Source organism: Myotis nattereri (genome assembly GCF_964212035.1).
Source record: "Myotis nattereri genome assembly, chromosome: 15".
Classification (NCBI taxonomy): domain Eukaryota; kingdom Metazoa; phylum Chordata; class Mammalia; order Chiroptera; family Vespertilionidae; genus Myotis; species Myotis nattereri.
In genome coordinates this window covers 53,868,021-53,892,050 of record NC_138090.1, presented here as the reverse complement: position 1 = coordinate 53,892,050, position 24,030 = coordinate 53,868,021, and the positions used below count along the sequence as shown (strand labels likewise).

The 24,030-nt window shown below is 47.4% G+C and overlaps 1 protein-coding gene across 3 annotated transcripts; it reads left to right on the top strand.

Annotated features, from left to right (window-relative positions):
* Positions 1-7,181: 7,181 nt before the first annotated feature.
* Positions 7,182-23,735, top strand: LOC308530464 (uncharacterized protein). Of its 3 annotated transcripts, XM_081107133.1 has the most exons (6): positions 7,182-7,343; positions 9,111-9,257; positions 9,481-9,626; positions 12,932-13,058; positions 19,584-19,657; positions 21,221-23,735. In XM_081107133.1, the coding sequence occupies exons 4-6, from the start codon at positions 12,947-12,949 to the stop codon at positions 22,577-22,579; spliced, it is 1,545 nt and encodes a 514-aa protein (XP_080963259.1). In that variant the 5' UTR covers positions 7,182-7,343; positions 9,111-9,257; positions 9,481-9,626; positions 12,932-12,946; the 3' UTR covers positions 22,580-23,735. The 3 variants fall into 3 exon arrangements, with proteins under 3 accessions (XP_080963259.1, XP_080963257.1, XP_080963258.1); XM_081107131.1 differs by lacking the exon at positions 9,481-9,626; XM_081107132.1 differs by lacking the exon at positions 9,481-9,626 and having other exon boundaries at positions 7,200-7,343; positions 9,084-9,257.
* Positions 23,736-24,030: the final 295 nt, after the last annotated feature.

The following is a 24,030-nucleotide window of genomic DNA, read 5'->3' as shown; positions in this document are numbered from 1 at the left end:
CCCCTACACTCTCCTGAGTCTCCTCCGACCAAGTTACAGGTACTATACAGTCCTAGATCTGAAGGACGCTTTCTTCAGCCTCCCCCTAGCCAAGGGAAGCCAAGCCGTCTTTACTTTTTAATGGACTGACCCCGAGGAAGGCCAGTTGGAGCAACTAACCTGAACTAGGTTGCCACAGGGGTTCAAAAAGTCCCCTACCTTGTTTGATGAGGCTCTGAGCCAGGATCTGGTGGACTTCAGGCAGGCCCACCCCCGGGTCACTCTTCTCCAGTGTGTTGATGACCTCCTCTTGGCAACGGAGAGGGAGGAATGTCTCCAGGCAACCAAGGACCTCCTCTGGACGACCTGGGGTACAGGGTGTCCGCCAAGAAGGCTCAACTCTGCGAGACCAAGGTAACGTATCTGGGGTACAATATTGAGGGTGGACAGAGGATACTATCATCTGCTGGGGTCCAACCCAGCAGGTCCAGGGGTCCCCAAAGGTGTGGACGGAGTCGGCTAAGAAGGAATGACACGGAGACAGCGTTCAGGTGATCAGCAGCCTAGCCAGGATCTCTAGCCAGGATCTCCAGCCAAGTTCTGGTCTGGATCTCCAGCGAAGTTCTGGTTAGGATCTCCAGCCAGGTTCTGTGTCCATGTTCTCTTGCTAGGTTCTCCAGCCAGGTTCTCCAGCCAGGTTCTGTCCAGGTTCTCTAGCCAGGTTCAGTCACCAGGTTCTAGTCAGGTTCTCTTGCCATGTTCTATCCAGGTTCTGTAGCCAGGTTCTCTCACTAGGTTCTGTCTCTGTGTTCTGTGGCCAGTTTCTGTCCAGGATCTTTTGCCATGTTCTCTCCAGCGAAGTTCTGTCTCTAGGTTCTGTGTAGGTTCTGTGTCTAGGTTCTGTGTCCTGTTGTCTTGTTACATCTGTATTTATACCAGTTGATTCCAATCCTCTCAATCTCTATTCCAAAGGTTAGGGCGTTTCTTATCTCCATTCCAGGGAGTAAAGATTATGTAGCTTAAGCATGATTGTTTGTAGTTAAAGTTAGTTAAGGGGTTTTATTCCCTCCCTAACTTCAGGGGAAAATCCCTACCTGGGGAAACAACCTTTCTCAGAGAGGTGACCTTGGTTAAAACACATAGTGCCAAGAAGGTGAGCAAACATATTAAGAACAGTATGCCATATATGCCAGGTCCCTTGAAACAGCAAGGATGGACCGGCTCCCGGCAATCATCCAGCCCGGTGCAGGCAATTTTGGCCATACCCCAACCCACCACAAAGAGGCAGGGCCGGGAATTCTTGGGAGCGGTGGGCTACTGCCGGTTGTGGATATTACGCTTCGCTGAAATAGCCAAGCCTTTATACTCCATCACTGGAGGAAAGGAGCCCGAGCTAACTTGGACTGAGGAGGTCCAGAGGGCCTTCACCCAGCTCAAGCAGGCACTGACTAGCACACCGGCTCTGGCCTTACCGAACCTCAAGAAGCCTTTTCGTGGCAGAGGTGAAGGGGGTGGCGAAAGGGGTCCTGACTCAGATGCTTGGACCTTGGATTAGGCCGTTGGCCTACCTCTCAGAGAGGCTGAACCCAGTGGCAGCTGGGTGGCCAAGTTGCCTGAGGGCCATCACTGCCACGGCAGAGCTGGTAAAGGAAGCATCCAAGTTAACTTTTGGCCAGGACCTCCAAGTAGTCGCCCCACATGCAGTTGAGGCACTTCTCTGCAGCCCACCTGAGAGATGGATGTCCAACGCCCGTATCACCCAGTACCAGGTACTCCTCCTAGACCCACCCCGAGTCAGCTTCCTGAAGACCGTAGCCCTTAACCCTGCTACACTGCTCCCGGATGGAGGGGGTGAGCCTCTACTTCACGATTGTGAAGAGGTCTTGGCCACCTTGAGCGGACCTGAGGGACACTCCCTTGCCCGACCCAGAGGTGACCCTCTACATGAATGGCAGCAGTTATGTAGAAGATGGAATTCTGTATGCTGGGGCGGCAGTGGTGTCCGAGGATGAGGTAGTCTGGGCGCAGGCCCTGGGCCGCGGAACTTCGGCTCAGAAGGCTGAGCTCATTGCCCTAACCCAGGCTTTCCGGTGGCAGAAGGGCAAGAGACTGAACGTCTATACTGACAGCCGATATGCTTTCACTACCGTCCATGTACATGGGGCATTGTACCAAGAGATAGGTCTTTGGACCTCAGGGGGAAAGGACATTAAGAACGCCCCCGAGATCCTTGCACTGCTGGCAGCCATCTGGGGGGCCGAAGGAGGTAGCCATTATACACTGCCAGGGCCACCAGAAGGATGACACCCCCATAGCCCGAGGCAATAGACTAGCTGATCAAGCAGCAAAGGAAGCCGCCAAAAGACCAGTAGGGCCCCTACAGGTCTTAGTGGCTCTCCCAGACCGCCAGCTGCCCGACACCCCAACCTACACCAAGAAGGAAGAAGAGCAAGCAAAAGGACTAGGGGCCCAGGTAACCAGGGGAGGATGGCTGAAACTCCCGGACCACCGTCTGTTCCCCCCAGAAAGCCTGGGCAGAATCCTTGTAGAGCAGACCCATAGGGGCACCCATCTCGGAGGCACCAAGCTGGCTGAGCTTCTTCGCAAGGATTACTGCGTTCCGGGACTACAGAGGATGGCCAAGGATGTGGCTTGGAGATGCCAGGCGTGTGCCCGAGTGAACCCCAGTCAAGCCCGCTCCCACCTGCCTGGAGTAAGGTTCTGAGGAAGCACCCCAGGGGAGCACTGGGAAGTTTACTTCACAGAGCTCCCAGCAGGCCTGGGAGGATACAGATACCTCCTGGTGTTCATAGACACTTTCTCAGAATGGCCGGAGGCCTACCCCACCAGGACTGAGACAGCCCAGGTATTGGTTAAGAAGCTCCTCTCTGAAATTGTCCCCCGGTTTGGCCCGCCACTGTACATGGGCCAACGGCCCGGCGTTCATCGCCAGGATCACCCAATTGGCAGCTAAGGCATTAAAGGCAACTTGGACATTGCATTGCGTATACAGGCCACAGAGTTCAGGACAGGTAGAGAGGATGAATTGGACATTGAAGGAAACATTAACCAAACTGAGAATAGAGACTGGCGAGAACTGGGTAAGTTGGCTCCCCTTTGCCTTTCTCCGAGCTAGGTGCACCCCGTATGTCCAAGGATTGACCCCTTTTGAAATAATGTTTGGGCGACCGCCACTGTTGATGCCCAAGCTGGGGGAGGAAGAAGTTGCCCGTCTCTCTACCCGTAATTTGCTTAAGTCTTTGCAGGCGCTCCAGCAAGCTGCCACATCAGTACAATGGATTGTGCAAGAGGCTTACCCAAACGCTGACACCCCGGAGGTGGGAGAGGCGAGCCGGTTTTCCCCTGGCAACTTAGTCTGGGTGAAAAGACACCAACCCGGAGGGCTCGAGCCACGCTGGGATGGTCCGTATACTGTGGTCCTCAGCACCCCCTCAGCAGTCAAGGTAGCCAGAAAGAGACAATTGGATCCATTGCAACGAAGTGAAGGCGGCCGACAGAGGCGACAGCCCCCGGAGGTGGAAAGTGAAACCAACCCAGGACCCACTGAAGGTGAAACTAGTACCTACATCATGATCTATCCACTGCTGCTCGTTGTCATGTGGAGGGTCGGTAAGCCCCTTTCCCACCAGGCCCCACATTATGTCTGGGAGGTGATCCGCACCACGGACGGGGTAGTACTGGCCCGAGAAACGGGCACCAGTGAACCGACTCTCTGGTTTGACCTGTGTAGCCTCTTCGGGGAGGATTGGAACCTGCCCCAGGACAGACCCAGTCTCATGAATTTGGGCCCAGCCTGGTCGCAGCTGGGGATCCCCGGCGGAATGGCTACACACAGGGCCACAACCACCTATGGCTGCGGGACCCGAGGGACTGAGCAACAACTATGGCATACTCCCCCATATGTCTGCCCGCGCCAGCCCCGGATTCCCTTTCTGAAGTGTGGGGACCAGGGGGATTATTATTATGGACAGTGGGGCTGTGAAACCTACGCCCAATGGCCCCCAAAGCTTCCGGACAGGGACATACGGTTTACCCGGCAGGTGCAGCCAGGGGGCCCGGAAAGGAACTGTACTGTCGGAAACTGCAACCCCATTGTCATCACACCAGTGGCGTATTGGGCCAGAGACTGGACCAGGGGAAAGACATAGGGATTGAGGCTATATGTCTCTGGGCCAGACCCTGGGGTACTATTTACTATCCAGCGACGGGAAATACTCCGACTGCCCAATCCAATGGGCCCCCTGGCCCCTCGGCGACCCGAGGTCAGGAGACCAAGCCCGGCCCCACCCGTGAGGAGCCCACCACCACCACCATCATCAAAGACTGAGGCAAGTCGCCGGGATGCAGTAACCTGGCCTCCACCTCGGGGAGCTCCGCTGAGACCAGACATTTTTGTGCCGCTGGAAGCCTCGTTCCAACTTCTGAACAAAAGTGCGCCCGACCTTACTGCAGACTGCTGGTTGTGCCTCAACCCCGAGCCCCCCTATTACGTAGGGAACGAAGCTTTGGCTCCGTTTGGGGCAAGTGCTGCCCATGTCCGCAACGTGTCCACGGATGCAGAAACCCCGGGACTATGTGCATGGGGAAATGGAAGGAGGGGATTAACTTTAGGTGATATTACTGGAGCTGGGCTGTGTGCCACATCTGCCAACTACTCCCTCCCCGATTCCCCCTATGCAGAAAATTGTAACCAGACACTCCGACTTCCGGAGAGACCAGGGTCCAGGACCCCCTGGTACATGGTGGCCCCAAATGGTACCTGGTGGGCATGCACCACCAGAATCACCCCCTGTATACTCTCCCTAAACCTCCAGACTGGGCCCAAGCCAGGGCTCTGCATCCTAACTCACATCCTTTCGCAAGTGTATTATGACTCGGGAAGGAGGAAGGGAGCACCTCCTCACAGAGCGTCGGCAGATTAAGAGAACCCCGGTCCTGGTTCCCCTACCAGTAGGACTTGGAATTGCAGGATCCACGGCGGTAGGGACAGCCGCCTTAGTGACAGGACACCAAAAGTACAAAGAACTGGGTAGTCAAATTGACCAGGACCTGAGTACCCTAGAAAAATCCATAGGACAGTTGGAGGAATCAGCAGGGTCCTTAGCTGAAGTAGTCTCACAGAACAGGAGGGGACTCGACCTACTTTTCCTGAAACAAGGGGGACTGTGCCTAGCATTAGGGGAGGCGTGCTGCTTCTGCACTAACCACTCCGGGGTAATCAGAGAAAGTTTAAGTCGGTTAAGGAAACGGCTGACGGACAGAGAAGAGGCCCGTAAGGCAGAGGGGAACTGGTATGAGAATTTGTTCTCCTGGTCCCCGTGGCTCACAACCCTCCTATCCGCTGTGGCAGGGCCCCTCCTCTTACTCATAGTATGTCTCATTTTCAGACCCTGCCTGCTCAGGTGTCTCCTCAATTTTATCCAAGACCGAATCCAAGCTGTCAAACTCATGGTCCTGCACATCCAGTGCTCTCAGCTTGTGGATACTAGCGGCGAATCCAGGGTCTGAATTCGTCTCCTAAGACCAGTAAGGAGTGTGATGAATTGAATGTCAGTATAAAATTTTCCAATCTGTTCCCCAGCCGTGCCCCAGTTAGAGTTCTCTGTAAACTGACAAGAGATCAAGGGTGTGGTCAAGGATGGGTAACCAGACATAACACCAAGTTTCCAACTTCCTGACATCTGCGCATCAAGGCCCTGATGAGACACTTGCAACTGTAATCAAGGACGTTGGTGGTTTCTGTGAATAAAAGCTTGCCTAGCACCAAGGTCAGCAAGCTTTTATTCACAGAAACCACCAACGTCCTTGATTACAGGGGGTAATCAAGGGGCTGCTGCAGGAGGAGAGCTCCCTGTGTGGAGATGCCTGTGGCAGTCGCTGGCCAGCTCAATAAATACTCGCTGCTTAAGACCTAATTGGAGTCGGTGGTCTTATCCTAGCAAATGCTGGTCCACAATAGCAGGCTGACGTTCTATTCACTGAGCCAAACCAGTTAGGGCCAGCTCTTATCTTTAAGGTAAATAAAGATTTATAATTCTGAAATGGATACCTATATTCATGAAAATACTGGAAAATAATAAAAATAAAAAATGGTGATGGGTCTGAGTGAAATGACAACAGTTATTATTCTTATAACTATTTTAAATATTGTTGATTTTCGAGTCTTTTGTTTTCAAAATAACAGGAAAACTACAGGATATATTCTACATTGATATCAATGTCCCATTAACTAGGCTATAGGGACTACTAAAGATAAAATATTCATTTAAAAATGAATTCCAGGAACACAAAGACTTCACAGACCACAACTTACAACTAGAAAATTTTTATCCCTTGAAGAATACATAAACCTGTTTCCAACTATGATGGATGGGACTATCTCATCAGGGGCTTAACCATGAAAGGATATCTGGGTCTTTCTGTGACACCCCCATCCACCTGCTTCCCTAACTCAAGCTGCCTCTCCCTTCAGATGGGGAGACAGGGAGGGACTGAGACAGCAGGCTGCCCTCCCCCTACCCCCTCCTCACTGAGGGTTTAAGGATCCAGGTGAATCGCAGGCAGAAAGTTTCTGGTTTCAAACCCAATCTGCCCGCCTTTTGAATTCCCTGTAACTTCACTGTAAGAATGTGCTCCCGGCTTGTGAAGATCCTGGGAAAGACCCCTCCCTGGGACACCTGCAGCTGAAGGGCAGACCAGCCAGTAGCTCTAAGCACAGCCTCTGGGAGCTGGGAAACTTGTGTGTGAATTCCAGGTTCCTCCTCCCTCTTGATGCTTTTGCCACAGCTGCCATTTACTCGCTAGCACCCTAATAAAGGAACAGCCCCTCTATCTGGGGTGCCTTGTGCCATCAGCGGGCACCTGGCCCTTTCCTCCCTTTAAAGAAGTAAAATAAACGCCCACCCTCTGCTCCTGTCTCTTCTCTCCCTTGTGAATCCTTTCGCAGCCGCGTCCCCAGCCAAAACCCTGACAATGACGTGGGAAACTCCCCCAGGAAGGGCTGTCCCTGTGGGAGGAGGTGCGGGGACCCGGGGCTGCCCCCTCGCTCCTGCCCCGCCCTCCCTCCCTCTGTCCCTGCACAGGCCTGGCCGCCGGGCTCGGCCCCGCCCCCATCGCGGAGCCGCTCAGCTCAGGCTCTGGCCCCGCCCACCCCGCGGGGAGGCGCATGCGCAGTTCCTTGCAGACGCGGAAGCGGCTGTGGAGGGGAAGGTGGCGGTTCCCCCTGAGGAGGGTGTTTGTCTTTAAAGCTGACGCTCCCCGTCCCCCTCCCCGCAGGGAAGGCTGAGGGCGCTGCGGGCGCTGAAGTCCTTGTTGGGGTCCCCGCCCCGGAGCCTCTCTCAGCGGTGAGTCCGGTCCCGGGAGGCTGCGCGGTGCGGGCGCCACGTTCCTTTGGGAGGAAACGGAGGCCCGGCCCGGGGTCTCTCCGCCTGTGGCTGTGGCCACCGCCTGCCGCGCGGTTTTCCCGCTGAAAACCGTTCCCGGGGCCGCCGGTGCTCCCCGCGGGGCTGAGAGTCTGGGTCAGGGGTCCCCGCCCTTTGCGCCCCTCCCCCCGCCCGGCGCTTCCCGCCCAAAGAGCCGGGATGGCTCCTGCCTGCGGGTCTGCACCCCCCTCCTAGGCCCACCCCCATTTAATAAGGGGTCTGCCTGCCCGGGGAGCACAGTGTCCATGGGGGGGCTCAGGGGGAAGGACGCGGTGTCCCCTGAAGAGGCGACCTGCCCGCAGGGAGGGGCTTTGTGGGCGCGGTGACTGCGGGGGGCGGGGGCCCAGGCTGGGGGGTCAGGAGAGGGAGAGAGAGACAGACACGTGGGCGGGAGAGAGGGCAGCGAGGGGTCCACAGAGAGGGGGGCTCAGGGATGAGGGAGCAGAGGGAGCAGCCCTGAGTCAGCAGCTGTGGGAGCGGACAGACGGGAACAGGCAGCAGAGGGGCCGCGGGCGGGGGGAGGGGGAGACGCAGACGTGGGTGGAGATGGAGCCTCAGAGACCAGGAGAAAGAGCCCCTGAAGGGAAGTAGGTTTCAGGCATTTCATGGTCCAGGTGTAGGACAGACAGACAGAAAAGGGGAGAAAGAGGGGAGAGGGGGACACAGGAAAGGACCACAGTGGAGAGAAAGGGAGCAGGAGACAGACAGATCCACAGACAGAAATACATAGTAGTGGGAATATATATATATCTGTTCATCTCCAGGAGGCAGGGAGAGGGAGAGAGAGTTAGAAACATCAATGAGGAAAGACAATCATTTCTCAGCTTCCTCCTGAACGCCCCACACTGGGGATCAAACCTGAAACCTGGCCATACACCCGATCTAGGAATCTAACCATGATCTAACCATGGTTCATAGGTCCAAGCTCAGTCACTGAGTTATGCTGCCTAGGTGTGTCTTTTTATTTTTAATTTAACAGCTGAATTGTATTAGTTGGACAGGTTGAATGAGAATTATAAACCTCCAGTTTGTAAGGCTTGGGAATTTTATAATAATTTCCTTCCAATTGCAACCTTTATTCACTGAGAGGAGAGAGACTTGTTTGTTGGTCATGGGTCCCTTGTCATTTCCTGGGATGCAAGGAGGAAGTGACTTGTGTCCACATTTGATCCTTTTCTTTCACGACTATTTAAAGCCTTAGCTTTGTTGCTGTGGGGGGTGTGTGTGTTCTGTGGATTTACTTTTTCTATGTCTGACAATTTATTATTTGAAAACATCCTTAGATAAATCCTCTGGGTCTTCTCAGATCCCCTGAGGAGCTTAAAGAAATGCCCTCAGGGGCACTTTCCCCCATAGAGTTAGACAGCTGCTCTGGGTGGGGCATCCTTGGTTACTGAGGGCCTCCAGGTGATTGGAAGTTGAGGACAGGGATAGCAGGAGGGGTGCAGATGCCTTTGTGAAAGTGGGGAGCAGGCTTTGTTCTGGGGAGGTAAGGGGGCTCTCTGTTCGGTTTGGGGCATCAGGACAGCAGCTCACCTCATTTCTGTAGGAGTTTGTGGGTGTCTTTTGGAGGAGAGACACATGAAGAAGAAATTAAACACCTCACAGTGTGGTCTCCATGTAGAAGCTCATTGTTCCTGTCTCTGCTGTGACCAAGGACAGGAGGGGTGGCCTTTTCCTCATTTCCAGGTCCTTCTGACTGTGAGTGTCGTGTGAACTGATTAAGACACTGAGCTGACGTCTTTGAAGGCACATTCTGTGACTCCTCAACATAGTGTCACCTGAGAAAACTTCCCCGACCCCGATCAGGACCAGGACCAAATGGCTGCTTCTCAGGTAAAAGATGTGTCCTGGGTCACAGGCTGTGTTTCCTTTTCCTCTGACATCTGGTGATTTATTTCTCTGCTCTGATGTTCTTGTCTTTGCAGGTTGTTTTTCTTTCCTTATTTCATTACTTTATTCATCACAGTCAATGTCAGCACTTTCTATATTTCTCTTTTTTGTGTGTTTTTCTTTTCTTTTTCCTGTCTTTTCAAAATGTATTTTTAATTGCTTTCAGAATGGAAAGGAGATGGAGAGAAAGATAGAAACATCAATTAGGTTAGGGAATCATGGGGCAGCTGCCTCCTGCATGCACTGGGTATGGAGTTTGAAGCTTGGAGTGTGTCCGGACGAGGAATCTAAGCCTGCCCTCCTGGTTCATAGGTCAGTCGTCTACCTCTCAGACACACTGTCTGGGTTATACTCTCCTCCATTGTCCCAGAGCCTTGTCTGCATGCATTTTATCTCCCTCCCCAGCTGTGGTTGTAAATTTGTGTGGTTGTAAATCCTCCCCTGAGAAGATATTTTCCTACCTATTTTCCATTAACTTTTCAAGAGTGCAGTCAGGGGAGTAGGGGCAGGAAAAGGAAAGGGAGAGAGAGATGGGGGAGAGGGAGGGGAAGGGGAAGTGGCAAAGGGAGGGGTAGAGGAAGCATTCAGGAAGCATTCCTACCTTTAATAGTGACTTTCAACTAATCAAAATGTCCCTTTTGTGACAGATCAAACTTGGAAGGCTGCCATGTCTAACATCCATATTGGGATGGGGTCAGAGGCTGGAAATGTCCCTCTTCTTAGAGGCTGAGGTATCAGTGAAGAAGGCAAATGCAGGTTTTAGTTTCATGTGGCTGCAGCATCAGCTATACATCAGGGGTAAGAAGCTGCACATCTGACTGCTCAGAATAGCTCAGAAAGTTCTGAAAAAAGGGCAAGTAGAAGAGACTTGCTCATTAGATTAGTACGAGATACTTGGTAGGTAAATGCACTGTTAGCTTACAGAGCATGAGAGGCACAGGTGGATTGGCACTTGCAAAAACTAATGTTTATTTGTGATCATTTATCATTTCCACATATTTATTGAGATATTTTTGGCAGTAATGTCACAGCAGTGGTGACCTGACCTTCCATGTGCCTCAGTCACCTGATGATGCCCATTGTCTCAGTCCACCTGATGATCACGTGGCAGAGGTGCTCCCCTCACTGTAGAGTTAATAGTTGTAAGGTCCAGGTGGATACGGGGCGCCAAGGGAACCGCAAACACAAACTGAACATTGGCAAGGGACTTTCCAGCTCCACCAAACATCCCGTTTCCAGCCCAACTGCAAACTGCTACAAACATTCTGGTAGCGACCAGCAACCGACAACAAACCTGCCTATATAATCTTCCCACTCCCCCTATTGTGTGTGACTCCCCAGCCTGTGCTTGCAGACGGCGGGACCTCACCCGAGAGCATCTGCCTCTTGAATAAACAGTGCACTCTGCTTTTAATTTGTACTCTGGTGCCTTTCTTCGGTCAAACGTTATAATAGTCTCCTTTTCACAGGAACAAGGGTGTAGTAGTGAATTTTTTTTTTTTTTTTTGTAGTAGCGATTTAATGAAAGTTGTACAAAGACCATCACTTCACATCTGGAAATGTCCCTCTTGTTAGTTTAGGTTTGCTTTGGAAAATGAAGGACTTACTTTTATTTCCTACAGATCATTGGCTTTTTCATGGGAGCTTTAAAGAATCAGGCCTTGATTCTTTACATTTCCTTTCGATTCTATACTCACATGAGAAACATACCCTATACCAGCGGTTCTTAATCTGTGGGTCACGACCCCCGAATGACCCTTTCACAGGGGTCACTAAGACTGTCGGAAAACACATATATAATTACATATTGTTTTTGTGATTAATGACTATGCTTTAATTATGTTTAATTTGTAACAATGAAAATACATCCTGCATATCAGATATTTACATTACAATTCATAACAGTAGCAAAATTACAGTTATGAAGTAACAACAAAAATAATTTTATGTTTGGGTTCACCACAACATGAAGAACTGTATTAAAGGGTCGCGACATTAGCAAGGTTGAGAACCAGTGCCCTACACTATCATTTTTTTGTATTTTCTTAAAAGTTTTCAAGAATGACATTATTAATGTATGTTCAGTTTCATTAAATTTCTACAACATAGCTCTCCACTAATGATACATAAAAATTTTGAAAGAAATGTACTAATAACAAAAATTAGTTCCCCTAGGCTGGTGTGATGTTTCTCTCTCTTTCACATACTCCTCCCCCTCTCCCCCTCTCCCTCTTCTTTTCCCGCCTCTACCTCCCTGCCTTCCACTCTCGAAAAATCAATGGGAAATATCTTCTCAAGGGAGGATTTACAACCACAGAAAGGAAAACAATAGTCTAACTTGTTTTCTATTTTTATGTTTTCTCCTTATTGTGTTTATAAAACATAAAAGGGATCATATACAAATAGATTCATGAAATTTATGCAGTCACTAAACCATCTTGATTTCATAGTTGTAAAATGTGTGTCTCTGTACCTAAGCTGTTAGCGTTATTTTAACTGTGTTTTCTTTGTGTGTGTGTTTTTTTTAAATATATATTTTATTGATTTTTTACAGAGAGGAAGGGAGAGGGATAGAGAGTTAGAAACATCGATGAGAGAGAAACATCGATCAGCTGCCTCCTGCACACCCCCCACTGAGGATGTGCCCACAACCAAGGTTCATGCCTTTGACTGGAATCGAACCTGGGACCCTTGAGTCCACAGGCTGACGCTTTATCCACTGAGCCAAACCAGTTAGGGCTCTTTGTGTTTTTTTCCCTGTACCAGTATATTTTTATGGATTTCAGAAAGGAAATGAGAGGAACATCAGTGATGAGAGAGAATCATTGACCGGCTGCCTCCTGTACACCCCACACTGGGGATATTGACTGCAACCAGGTCATGTGTCCAGACCAGGAATGTAGTGAGTGACCACTTGTTGTATGGGTCAGCACACAAGAGCCACACCTGCTGGTCCAGGCAGAATAATCTTGTTTAAGATGACTCAATAAATTTCCAGATAGCATTGAGGTTCCTATGAGTCCTATTCCATGAAAACTGGATTCCGTTAACAAACCCTTTTAGTTCAAAGTTCTGTATGAATTTTTCCTTGTGTTTTCTTTTTCTGTGTATTCAGAAGTGTGGCACATGATGGGGAAACATTAGCATCACAAGTAAAAAGTGAGCTTGTTACACATGTGGAAACACAGGGCCCATCTCAGAACCTGGATCAGAGATTGTATTTTTATAGAAGTCCATTTCCTTGTGGTCTGCTTCACACTTGAGAAGAACTCCATATACTTCCAACCAGCATGACATTTCCCGGTGAGAAATATACATCACTGACCCTGAACGATGTAAATGCAGCCTTCACAAATGTATAAGCCTGTGTCCATGGCTTAATTTTAAAGTTTATTTTCCTGTAAAGGAAAATCTGTACTGTGGATTTGTGGACATGTGTCCTTCTCCTGTGTCAGTGTTAGAAAACACATCAGAGAATATTACTGGGGCAAAGTGATCTTACTGTATAGTTCAGGATACCCCATAGGTCAAAACCTCTTCTCCTAACACTGTTTTCATGTTGGGTGACATTATGAACTCTTCTCGTGAGCTCTTAGTTACTGAGTCTTTTATTTCAGGAACGGTTGTCCTTCATGGATGTGGCCATAGATTTCTCTCAGGAGGAGTGGGAATGCCTGGACCCAGCTCAGCGGAAATTGTACCTGGATGTGATGTTGGAGAACTACAGCAACCTGGTCTCCGTGGGTGAGGATGACTTCCTTCCTGAGTTCCTTCTCAACCCTCAGGATTTTTTTCCTTTATTATATTAACACTAGTAGCCCGGTGCACGAAATTCGTGCACTGGGGTGGGGCGGGTGGGAAGGGGCCCCTCAGTCTGGCCTTCCCCCTCTCCAATCTGAGACCCCTCAGGGAATGTCCAACTACCTGTTTGTGCCCACATTTTCAACAGATAAGAGCTCCATTGCTGTTTCTTTCTTTTCATGCTTAAAACCATTAGAATTAGTAGGTAGTCAAAGTGTGTATACATTTTGGGGGGACACCCTGTATATCTCTAGTCAGCTAGAAATAAACCAACAGCAGATTTGGAACCCCCAGACAGGAAACCTCGCTCACTTCCCACGTCTCCCCACTTCACTTTCCACCTTCGTGCGCAGCAGGAGAATCAACATTTTCTCTCATTAATTCAGAAAAACACATCCTGTCACCCGCTGCCTGGCAGGAGTGAGGTAGGCCCCAAGCAAGCGAGGCTCAGTCAGGGCAGCCTTCGCTCATGGGTGCTGGCACCCAAAGTGCACATTCCTCCTCTACAGTCGCCCCGACTATCCCACTGTTTCACTGAGAGGACGGAATTCCTCTCCGCCTCTGGGTTCTTGATCTTGAACGCTGACCAAAGGCACCTCAGCAAGGGCCGCCCGTGCACACCAGGTTTGTCTGTCTGCATGTGCTCGTGCCTCAGCACCTGCATTAACCCCCCAGAGGTGATCTCGTAGCTGCACTGGCCTCTGTGGGAACAGGGAATCACCACTCTGCCCTCTCACTGTCATCTCACAGGCGCCCACCCTCAGCACCCAGAACACCCAGACACTCTCCAAAGGACGTGAGCGCATCAGAAGGGATGTGTACACATCCTATGGGGGTGTTAGGCATGCCAGGTTGATGGAAGTGCGGTGGAGAGATGGGGGGAACTTGTGCACGCCTTGGTTTGCAACTGTTGCAGGCATGGGAGGGTGACAGTGTGCTGGGGGATGTTCACACACCAGGGGGGGATGTGCACACCAGAGGCCTCTGGCTTTGCAGATCTGCAAGCCTCATGGAGCGGCCAGGAGGATGTCAGTCTGGCCCGCCACAGTGGCTGTCCCTGCGATCCTGCACCTTCTGGGCCAGGAGGCAGATCTTGCGCAGCCACTCCTGGGCGCTGATGGCCTACAGGCGCTACTTCAGCTCAGCCTGCATGCTCCACTTGGCGTACTCACAGCTGTCACCAACGCCATGTGGGGAGTACAGGCCGCCCTCCGCCAGCCTGCCTCCTCTGTCCAGAGGCTCTCTGCACTGCTCACCTGCCCAGAGTGACTGGGGCTGGGCGGAAGCCAGGCATCCTGCCCTGCCCAACCTCGGCTGATCGGCCCCTGTGCGAGCTGCCGCCCCGCCGGTAAGGGTCATGGATCCAGGTCCCAGGACCGCGGACAGCCTCCTGCATTGCCCCCCGCCCGGCAGGGTCACAGATCCAGGTGCCGGGACCGTGGACAGCCTTTCCCACTGCTGCCCACCTTCAGTATGCAAATTAGCCGTCATCTTGTTGCTTCAGGGTGGGGGTCCCCACTGGAGTGCCTGGCCAGTCTGGGTGAGGGGATGATGGCTGTTTGCAGCTGGTCACACCCCCTTCAGGGAGGGGGTCCCCACTGGGGTGCCTGGCCAGTCTGGGTGAGGGGCTGAGGGCCGTTTTCAGACTGGCGGGCGACTGAAGCTCCCAACCTCTCCTTTTTTTCTTTTTTCTTTTACTCTGGGATTTATTTACCTTCTATGGCTGTCACTGGAGCTGAGGCTCGGCTGCAGCTCTGAGACCTTGGCTGCAGCTCCGAGACCTCGGCTGCTGAAAGCAGGTACTGGGTTTCTTTGGGTTCTATAATCGAAACACTGTTGCGGTCCTGCTGGCTGAAGCCCTGCTGCCTGAAAGCAGATTTCTGGAGTTTGTTTAGCTTCTATACTTGCAACACTGTTTCTTAGAGTGCAAGCTGAGAGGCCGGCATCGGCATCGTCAGGCAGAGAACCTTGGCTTCCTCCATCACTGGAGCAAGCAGGCGTCCTGTTCGCTTCAGTGCCTGGCTGCCGGCCGCCATCTTGGATGGCAGTTAATTTACATAAGGATATGCTGATTAGCCAATGGGAAGGGTGTTGGGGTTATGGTCAATTTGCATGTTTCTCTTTTATTAGATAGGATCTCTAGGGGCTTCTGCTTTCTGTGTTAAATTCACGCTCTCAAGGAACAAATTGAGCCCCAGCTGGTTGGGCTCAGTGGATTGAGGGCCGGCCTGCAGACTGAAAGGTCCCCGGTTCGATTCTGGTCAAGGACCAATGCCTGGGTCCTGTCGGGTGTGTGCAGGAGGCAACCAATCAGTGATTCTCATCATTGATATTTCTCTCTCTCTTTCCCTCTCCATTTTTCTCTGAAAGCAATAAAATTTTGTATGTTTTAAAAGAGTAACAAATTGGGGGTCCTTAGGAGAGAAAAGCAAAGCTTTGTGAATTAGGAACTCAGTGTTTGCACACTTTACATGTTCTCTATACTAATTAAGGTACTATCAGAAAAGTATATTTTAGAAAATCATTTTCTAGAATATTCTAAGATTCTACCATGTTTCTGGCCAGAGGACAACCTGGATTGGAAATGAGAAAGCTTTATCAAAATTCATACTCCACTGTCTTTTATTTTCTAAGATTTTATTGAATTCAGGGAGGAAGGGAGAATTAGAGAGAGATAGAAACTTAAGCTGGGCATTAGTTGATGTTTTTGTATGTGCCCTGACCAGAGATCAAACCTACAACTTGGTTATATTGGTACGATCCTCTAAGCAACTGGGCTACCTGTGCAGGCAGATTGGATTCTTTCATTTAGTTCTATTTATCTAGGCTTCTATCATATTTTTGAATGGCTTCATGTATTATTTCCTTACTAGAGGCCCGGTGCACAAAACTCGTGCACCGAGGGTGTGGGTGTTACTCAGCCCAGCCTGCACCCTGTCTAATCTGGGACCCCTTGAGGGTTGTTCGATTGCCTGTTTAATTCCAATCCCACAGGGATCGGGCCTAAACGGTCAGTGCATATCCCTCTCACAATCCCGGACTACTGGCTCCCAATCAATCGCCTGCCTGCCTGCCTGATTGCCCCTAACCGCTTCTGCCTGCCAGCCAGCCTAATCACTCCCTAACTACTCCCCTGCCAGCCTGATCGATGCCTAACTGCTCCCCTGCCAGTAAAGTTGCCCCCAACTGCCCTCTCCTGCCAGCTCGTTCGCTCTCAACTGTCCTCCCTGCTCCCCTCTTCTCATGGCCTGCTGGCCCCTGACTGCCCTCCCCTGATGGCTTGGTTGCCCCTAACAGCCTTCCCCTGCCGACCTTATCACCCCCAACTACCCTCCCCTGCCAGGCTGGTCACCCCTAACTACCCTCCCCTCAAGGCCTGGTCCCCCCCACTGCCCTCCCTTGCAGGCCTGGTCCCCCCCCAAATGCTATCCCCTGCAGGCCTGGTCACCCCCAACTGCCCTCCCCTGTTAGCCAGATTGCCCGTAACTGCCCTCCCCTGCTGGCCTGATTGCCCACAACTGCCCTCCCCAGCTGGCCATCTTGTGGATGTGGGCACCACCATCTTTGAGGGCATGGCACTCAATTAGCTTATTCCCTCCTTTTTGGCTGTGGGCGCCATCATGTTTGCGACAGCGTGAGGGTCAATTAGCACATTCCCTCTTTATTAGATGGGATAGTAGTGAATAAGACATTATTGTACGTCCTGAAATGTATTTATCCATTCCCTTGTTGCCAGTCCACTTCATTGCTTCCAATTTTAGTAAATTCTGAATAAACAGCCTCCTTGTAGGCTTTTGTGTAGATCAGTGGTGGTGAACCTTTTGAGCTTGGTGTGTCAGCATTTTTTTTTAAATATATTTTATTGATTTTTATTTTTAAAAAGTTGTTTCCTCTCCATTGTTTATCATCTGTTTTGTCAATATTCTTATTGGGTGGTTTTTAAAATATATATATATATTGATTTTTTACAGAGAGGAAGGGAGAGGGACAGAGTCAGAAACATCAGTGAGAGAGAAACATCCATTAGCTGCCTCCTGCACACCTCCTACTGGGGATGCACCCACAACCAAGGATGCACCCACAACATGCCCTTGACTGGAATCGAACCCGGGATCCTTCAGTCCCCAGTCCGACGCTCTATCCACTGAGCCAAACCAATCAGGTCGTTGTTGGGTGCTTTTGTTCATTTATCAGTTCCATCTTTTATTTCATGCCATTGTTCTCCGCAGTATGCTTCTGCTTAGAAAACCCCTAATGATCTTAGTGGAGCTGTTCTTTCCATGAGGAATTATTTTTTATATGTCTTTAGATAGTATTCTGGGACACATGATATTTTCATTGGTTTTTATCTGTTCTCATGTTTATATTCATTCTACTTAGAATTCATGAGCTGCTTGCATTTGTATGTTGCTTTCTCCAATTGTCAGGATCTTAAACGATTAATTTTTTATATAAGTTACCTACTGCTTTTCACTATTCTGTCTCTATGGGGTCCCCTTGGTAGCCGATTTGTTAGTATCTTAGGAGTTCCTTAAATTCTGATCACATTTCCACGTGTTTGTTGGCTTCTCTGAATCAAAATGATAATGAATTAAAATTGTAATGATTTCTGTACAAATTCTTTGATTATGTAATTACTGTGTTTTAAATGTATGTTTATTGATTTCAGAGAGGAAAGGAGAGGGAGAGATAGAAACATCAGTGAAGAGAGATCATGATCGATGGGCTGTTTACTGTATGATCAGGGATTGAGCCTTCAACTCAGGCCTGTGCCCTAATGTGGAACCAAACTGTGACTTTCTAGTTCATAGGTAGAGACAACCTCTGAGCCACCGCTTCCAGGCAAATTCTTTTATATATATATATATATATATATATATACATATATATATATATATATATATATATATATTTATTTATTTATTTTTTTAATATATTTTATTGATTTTTTACAGAGAGGAAGGGAGAGAGATAGAGTCAGAAACATCAATGAGAGAGAAACATCGATCAGCCGCCTCCCACACATCCCCCACCGGGGATGCGACCGCAACCCAGGCACATGCCCCTGACCGGAATCGAACCTGGGACCCCTCAGTCCACAGGCTGACGCTCTATCCACTGAGCCAAACCGGTTTCGGCAGGCAAATTTTTTGATGTTTTGAGTTGATCATGTCTTTCATGATTCTAGTGTATTTTGTTTTTTAAATGTGGAACGCTTCACGAATTTGCGTGTCATTCTTGTGCAGGGGCCATGCTAATCTTCTCTGTATCGTTCCAATTTTACTATATGTGCCGTCGAAGCGAGCACATGTATTTTTTCATTTTGGTATTATGTAGGTCAATATCCCCCTTTGGTGTGGTATTTATAAAGTACTTTTGCGCCCTGACCGATTTGGCTCAGTGGATAGTGCGTCGGCCTACAGACTCAAGGGTCCCGGGTTCAATTCCGGTCAAGGGCATGTACCTCGGTTGCGGGCACATACCCAGTGGGGGGTGTGCAGGAGGCAGCTGATCGATGTTTCTCTCTCATCGATGTTTCTAACTCTCTATCCCTCTCCCTTCCTCTCTGTAAAAAAATCAATAAAATATATTTAAAATAAAAAGTACTTTCACATTATATTTTTATTTTGGTTACATAATATTTTGGTGATTTTGTATAGTTTTCTTTTTTCTCCTTTTTGGCTTCAAGATTTTCCATTCTTTTTTGTGGTAATTAACATATTTCCATTAATGTAGTGCCAGTTTGATTACATTTATTTTGTTTTCCTGATGATACACTTTTTCTGTTTTTTATCATGACTCGGTATCTTTTGTTGAGATTCCTGAATGGTAAAGTAGCAGGCTTTTGAACATGCTTTCTATAGGAGGACACTGATAACCATCTGTGGAACAAATTCTACTTTTGGTCCACACTATTTTCTGGATCTCTATTCCTGGTTCGGCTGTCGAATTTCCCACTTGCAAATGTTCTCTGTTTCTTTCTCAGACCCGCTGTGTCTTTCAGGCCTGATACCTATCTTCAGTATCACATTCTGTGTGGTGCTCGAACAATTTCTCATTGTGTCTCAAGCGGCCACAACAGGGCACTCACTGTGTACCGCCACTCTGTTTGCACTCTGTGTCATGCACAACCGAAGCTTGTTATTGAAGAGGCTTCAAAACAAGCAGCTCATTGAACATGTACTTTCCTCATCTCTGTCTCTCCAGCGAAGAAACTGGGAATTGGGAGTGTTTTTATAATATGGCCACTGTGTGCCAGAGGGTTTGAGCAGTTTTCATCGGCAAATGTAAGCAACTCTTCGTCCCTCTTTGGTGTGAGTTTTCCTTACTTTACCTATCTAGAGCTTTCCTTGAACCCTTCACTACCTCTTGGAGTACTCAAAACTGTCATTTGGCCTGTAGTTGCTGGTTAACTTCAAAGTGCACTCACCACCTGATTGTCAAAACTGAAAATTCGTTTTCTTTCAGCTATGTCATCTGAAGATGACCATGCCTTTATGCCAAAGACCAGAATACAAGATTTATTCTCTGAATTCATACTGGTAAGATATAAAAGGTGTCGCTTTGATAATGTACACTTAATGAAAGTCTCAGTATTTGAGGAAGAGTGTGATGAGAACAGAGGTTATTAGTATAAACAGAACTAATCTGGAACAGTTATCATAAAAAATTGTTGTTACTTGAAGAGGTGAAGTGTCTTACGCATTTGGGAAACCTTCCACATTAAAGTCAGTTATATTGGCAGATCAGGGTGTTTCTGCACTTAAAGGTTGAAAGCAGCTTTTAATGTTATGCATTCTTTGAAAGGAAATCTGGATAAAGTAGTAGTTCACATATTGTGTAGTGTAAATAATCATTTGAATTTTGTAAAATGTAGGGTGGGATTAAACTTTCATGCAATAATTTCTAAAATGTAGAGATTTAAAATATACCTTTAAAATTTAAATATGCTCAATTGGGCAATCATTATTATTATTATTACCATTATCACTTTTAAATATATTTTTATTGAATTCAGAGAGGAAGGGAGAGAGATGGAAACATCATTGATGAGTTGGTATCATTGATTGGATGCCTCCAACATGCCCCCACTGAGAATGGAACCCGCAACCTAAGAATGTGCTCTTGACTAGAAACAAACCCAGGTCCCTTCTGTCTGCTTGCCACTGCTCTATCCACTGACCAAACCAGCTAGTGCTTTTATTATTTATTTTTATTCAAAATATATTTTTTTGGATTCAGAGAGGCAGGAAGATGAAGAGAGGTAGGCAAATATCCTTGATGAGAGAGAATGATTGACTGGCTCCCTCCTGCATTGCTCACATTGGGGACTGATTCCGAACTTGAGGCTTGTGCCCTGATGGGGAATGGAACCGACCTTCTGGTTCAAACATCAAGACTCAACCATTGAACCATGCTGGCTTGGCAATTTGGCAATCTTTTTTTGCTTGTTGTTAATATATTTTTTTGATTTTTTTACAGAGAGGAAGGGAGAGGGATAGAGAGTTAGAAACATGGATGAGAGGGAAACATCTATCAGCTGCCTCCTGCACACCCCCTCCTGAGAATGTGTCTGGAAGCAAGATACATTCCCTTGAACGGAATTGAACCTGGGATCCTTCAATCTGCAGGCCAACACTCTATCCCAGGGGTGGGCAAACTTTTTGACTTGAGAGCCAGAATGGGTTCTTAAACTGGATCGGAGGGCCGGAACAAAAGCATGGATGGAGTGTTTGTGTGAACTAATATAAATTCAAAGTAAACATCATTACGTAAAAGGGTACGGTCTTTTTTTTTTTTTTTTTTTAGTTTTATTCATTTCCAATGGGCCGGATCCGGCCCGCGGGCCGTAGTTTGCCCACGGCTGCTCTATCCACTGAGCCAAACAGGTTAGGGCTGGCAATCTTTTAAACAAGTTTTCATTCTTTTTCCTCTGAAAATGATTTTTTGTATTTAATTTTGTCTATAATTTTAATAAATTAGGAGAGCTTTTGTGTAAAACCATCTTGGTTTAATGAGTATCACAAAATGGTTCTTAAGGAACAAGTATACATGTTTAATGAAATTATGTCAGTAAAGGTATTTCCATGTCCCATTACTTCCAGAGTACACATAATAGAGACAGTTGTGATCAATGGAATGAAAACTGGAAAAAATTTAAGCAAGTCTCATATCTTAATCATTGGAGAAGTGAGTTTGCAGAGGAGCATTATAAAAGTGGAAGAGTCTGTGACCCAAGGTGCAATCACAAAATACGTGAGGTTATTCCTATTGTGGAGATGACACACAAAGGAAATAAATGTGTCCAGTCTTTTCAACCGTCTACAAATTACACTGAACAAGAGAATATTCATCCTGGGGAGAAAGCTTACAAATGGAATTCTCGTGGTATAATTTCCAGTCAAATATTCAAGACAAATAAAGTGGAAAAAATCCAGAGTGGAAAAAAATCTTATGAATGTAGAGAATGTGGTAAAGGATTCCTTAACGCCTCGAGCCTGAATCGACATCGGAAAATTCATAATGGAGAGAAACGTTACAATTGTAGAGAATGTGGCAAGGCCTTTAGATGGTTCTCACACCTTTCTACGCATCAGAGAGTTCATACTGGAGAGAAGCCTTATATGTGTAGAGAATGTGGCAAAGCTTTTAGCAATTTTTACTGTCTTAATACACATCAGAGAGTTCATACAGGAGAGAAACCTTATAAATGTGGAGAATGTGGCAAAGCCTTTAGCCAGTCTTCATCCCTTACTTATCATCAGAGAGGTCACACGGGAGAGAAGCCTTACAAATGTAGAGACTGTGGCAAAGCTTTTAACGATTTTTCCTCTCTTCATTCACATCAGAGAGTTCATACAGGAGAGAAACCTTATCAGTGTAGAGAATGTGGCAAAACCTTTAGCCATTCTTCATCCCTTACTCGTCATCAGAGAGGTCACACGGGAGAGAAACCTTATCAATGTAGAGAATGTGGCAAATCCTTTGTCACCTCCTCAGTCCTTACTATACATCAAAGAGTTCATTCTGGAGAGAAGCCTTATAAATGTAGAGAATGTGGCAAAGCCTTTGTCAGCTCCTCACACCTTGCTTCACATCAGAGAGTTCACAGAGGAGAGAAGTCTTATAAATGTTTAGAATGTGGTAAAGGTTTTTCGCACACCTCAAGCCTGAATGAACATCGTCAAATTCATAATGGAGAGAAACATTACAAATGTAGCGAATGTGGCAAAACCTTTAGACGGTTCTCACACCTTACTAGGCATCAGAGAGTTCATACTGGAGAGAAGCCTTATATATGTGGAGAATGTGGCAAAGCTTTTAGCGATTACTCCTATCTTAATATACATCAGAGAATTCATACAGGGGAGAAACCTTATAAATGTAGAGTATGTGGCAAAGCCTTTAGTCATTCCTCCTCTCTTAATACACATCAGAGAGTTCATTCTGGAGAGAAGTCTTAGAAATGTAGAGAATGTGGCACATCCTTTATCAGCTATGCAAGTCTTACTAATCATGTAAGTGTCCATACTTAATGTAGGCCTTATAAGTATAGAGAATGTGGTAAAGGATTCCTTGACGCATCAAACCTGAATGGACATTGGAAAATTCATAATGGAGAGAAACATTACAAATGTAAAGAATGTAACAGCCATTTATCAATGTTCATGCCTTACAGTACGTTAGAGAGTTTAAACTTCATAGAAGTCTTACAGATGTGAGGAGGGTTGTAAGAAGTCCTTGACCAGCTGTGAGAACTTACTGGACATCACAGAATTCATACTGGAAGGAATCCTTATGAATGTGAAAAATGTAAAAAGCCTTTAATAGCCATTCAGATATTACTGTACTTGGAGACTTTATTACGAAAAGATACCTTACAAATGTAGAAAATGGGTTGGGGCCTTTATCCAAAGCTCAAAATTTACTGAACATCAGAGATTATTTAGTGGATGAAAGTCTTAGTCTGTGAAAAAAAATGTGAGAAAACCCTTAACCTGTGGTTAAACGTAACATCTTAGGTGTCATTCTAAAGAGAAAGAGCAATAATATAAAGTATTTGGCCAAAGATTGAACCATGGTTGAACCTTCACAGAATGATAAAATTAGTTCAACACTAGAAGTGTTTATCTTCTAGTATATGTCATACTACATCTCATAATTATTACTGGATAGAAACCCAGCAGATACAAAGAATTTGACAAAGCTTATTCAGAATGCAAACCTTACCTGAACTCATACTGGGGAGAAACAATACAAATGTAAACTGTTGGGGCCCAGATTTAAGGTGGCAAGGTCCTTGCACCTGAAGGGGCTAGCAAGGCTGGGACCCTTACCTACACAGTTTTCCAAGACTTGTTTGGATGGCGATTATCAGTAGAATAAGAGCAACCTTTATAGAATGAGAACAGCCTTTCATGGCTTACCAAGAAGTCTGTTACTATTTACTGAGATATGCTGTACTGAAAACTTGTCCTTCTATTCTGTCCCTCCCTGAGAGTTTAAGAGGAACAAAGAATACATTCCTCTTGACAGACCTCCTATTCAGTGTGTTGTGTATAAATAGGATTTTGTGGCTAATAAAGTTGCTTCAGTTCTTCTAGAGCTGTAGTCCTCCCAACCCCCCTTTCCTGTCTTTCTTTCTTTTCTCAATTCCCACCTCCCTGCCTCAGCCCAGCTCAACCTGTCAGTCTGGCCCTGACAGTAAACAATGTCCTAAAGTTTTCATTCAGCATCCGTAGCTTATTCCTGACATTGGAATTCATTCTAGAGGGAAACCTTAAATCTGAAGAATCTGGGAAATCATATAGTTGGACCTACAGTCTCACTCAATATTAGGGATTGTAATCATGTAATTCTACATTCATGATATAGGAGGGAGAACTTTTGTTCAAAATGTACAGTTTACAAATTT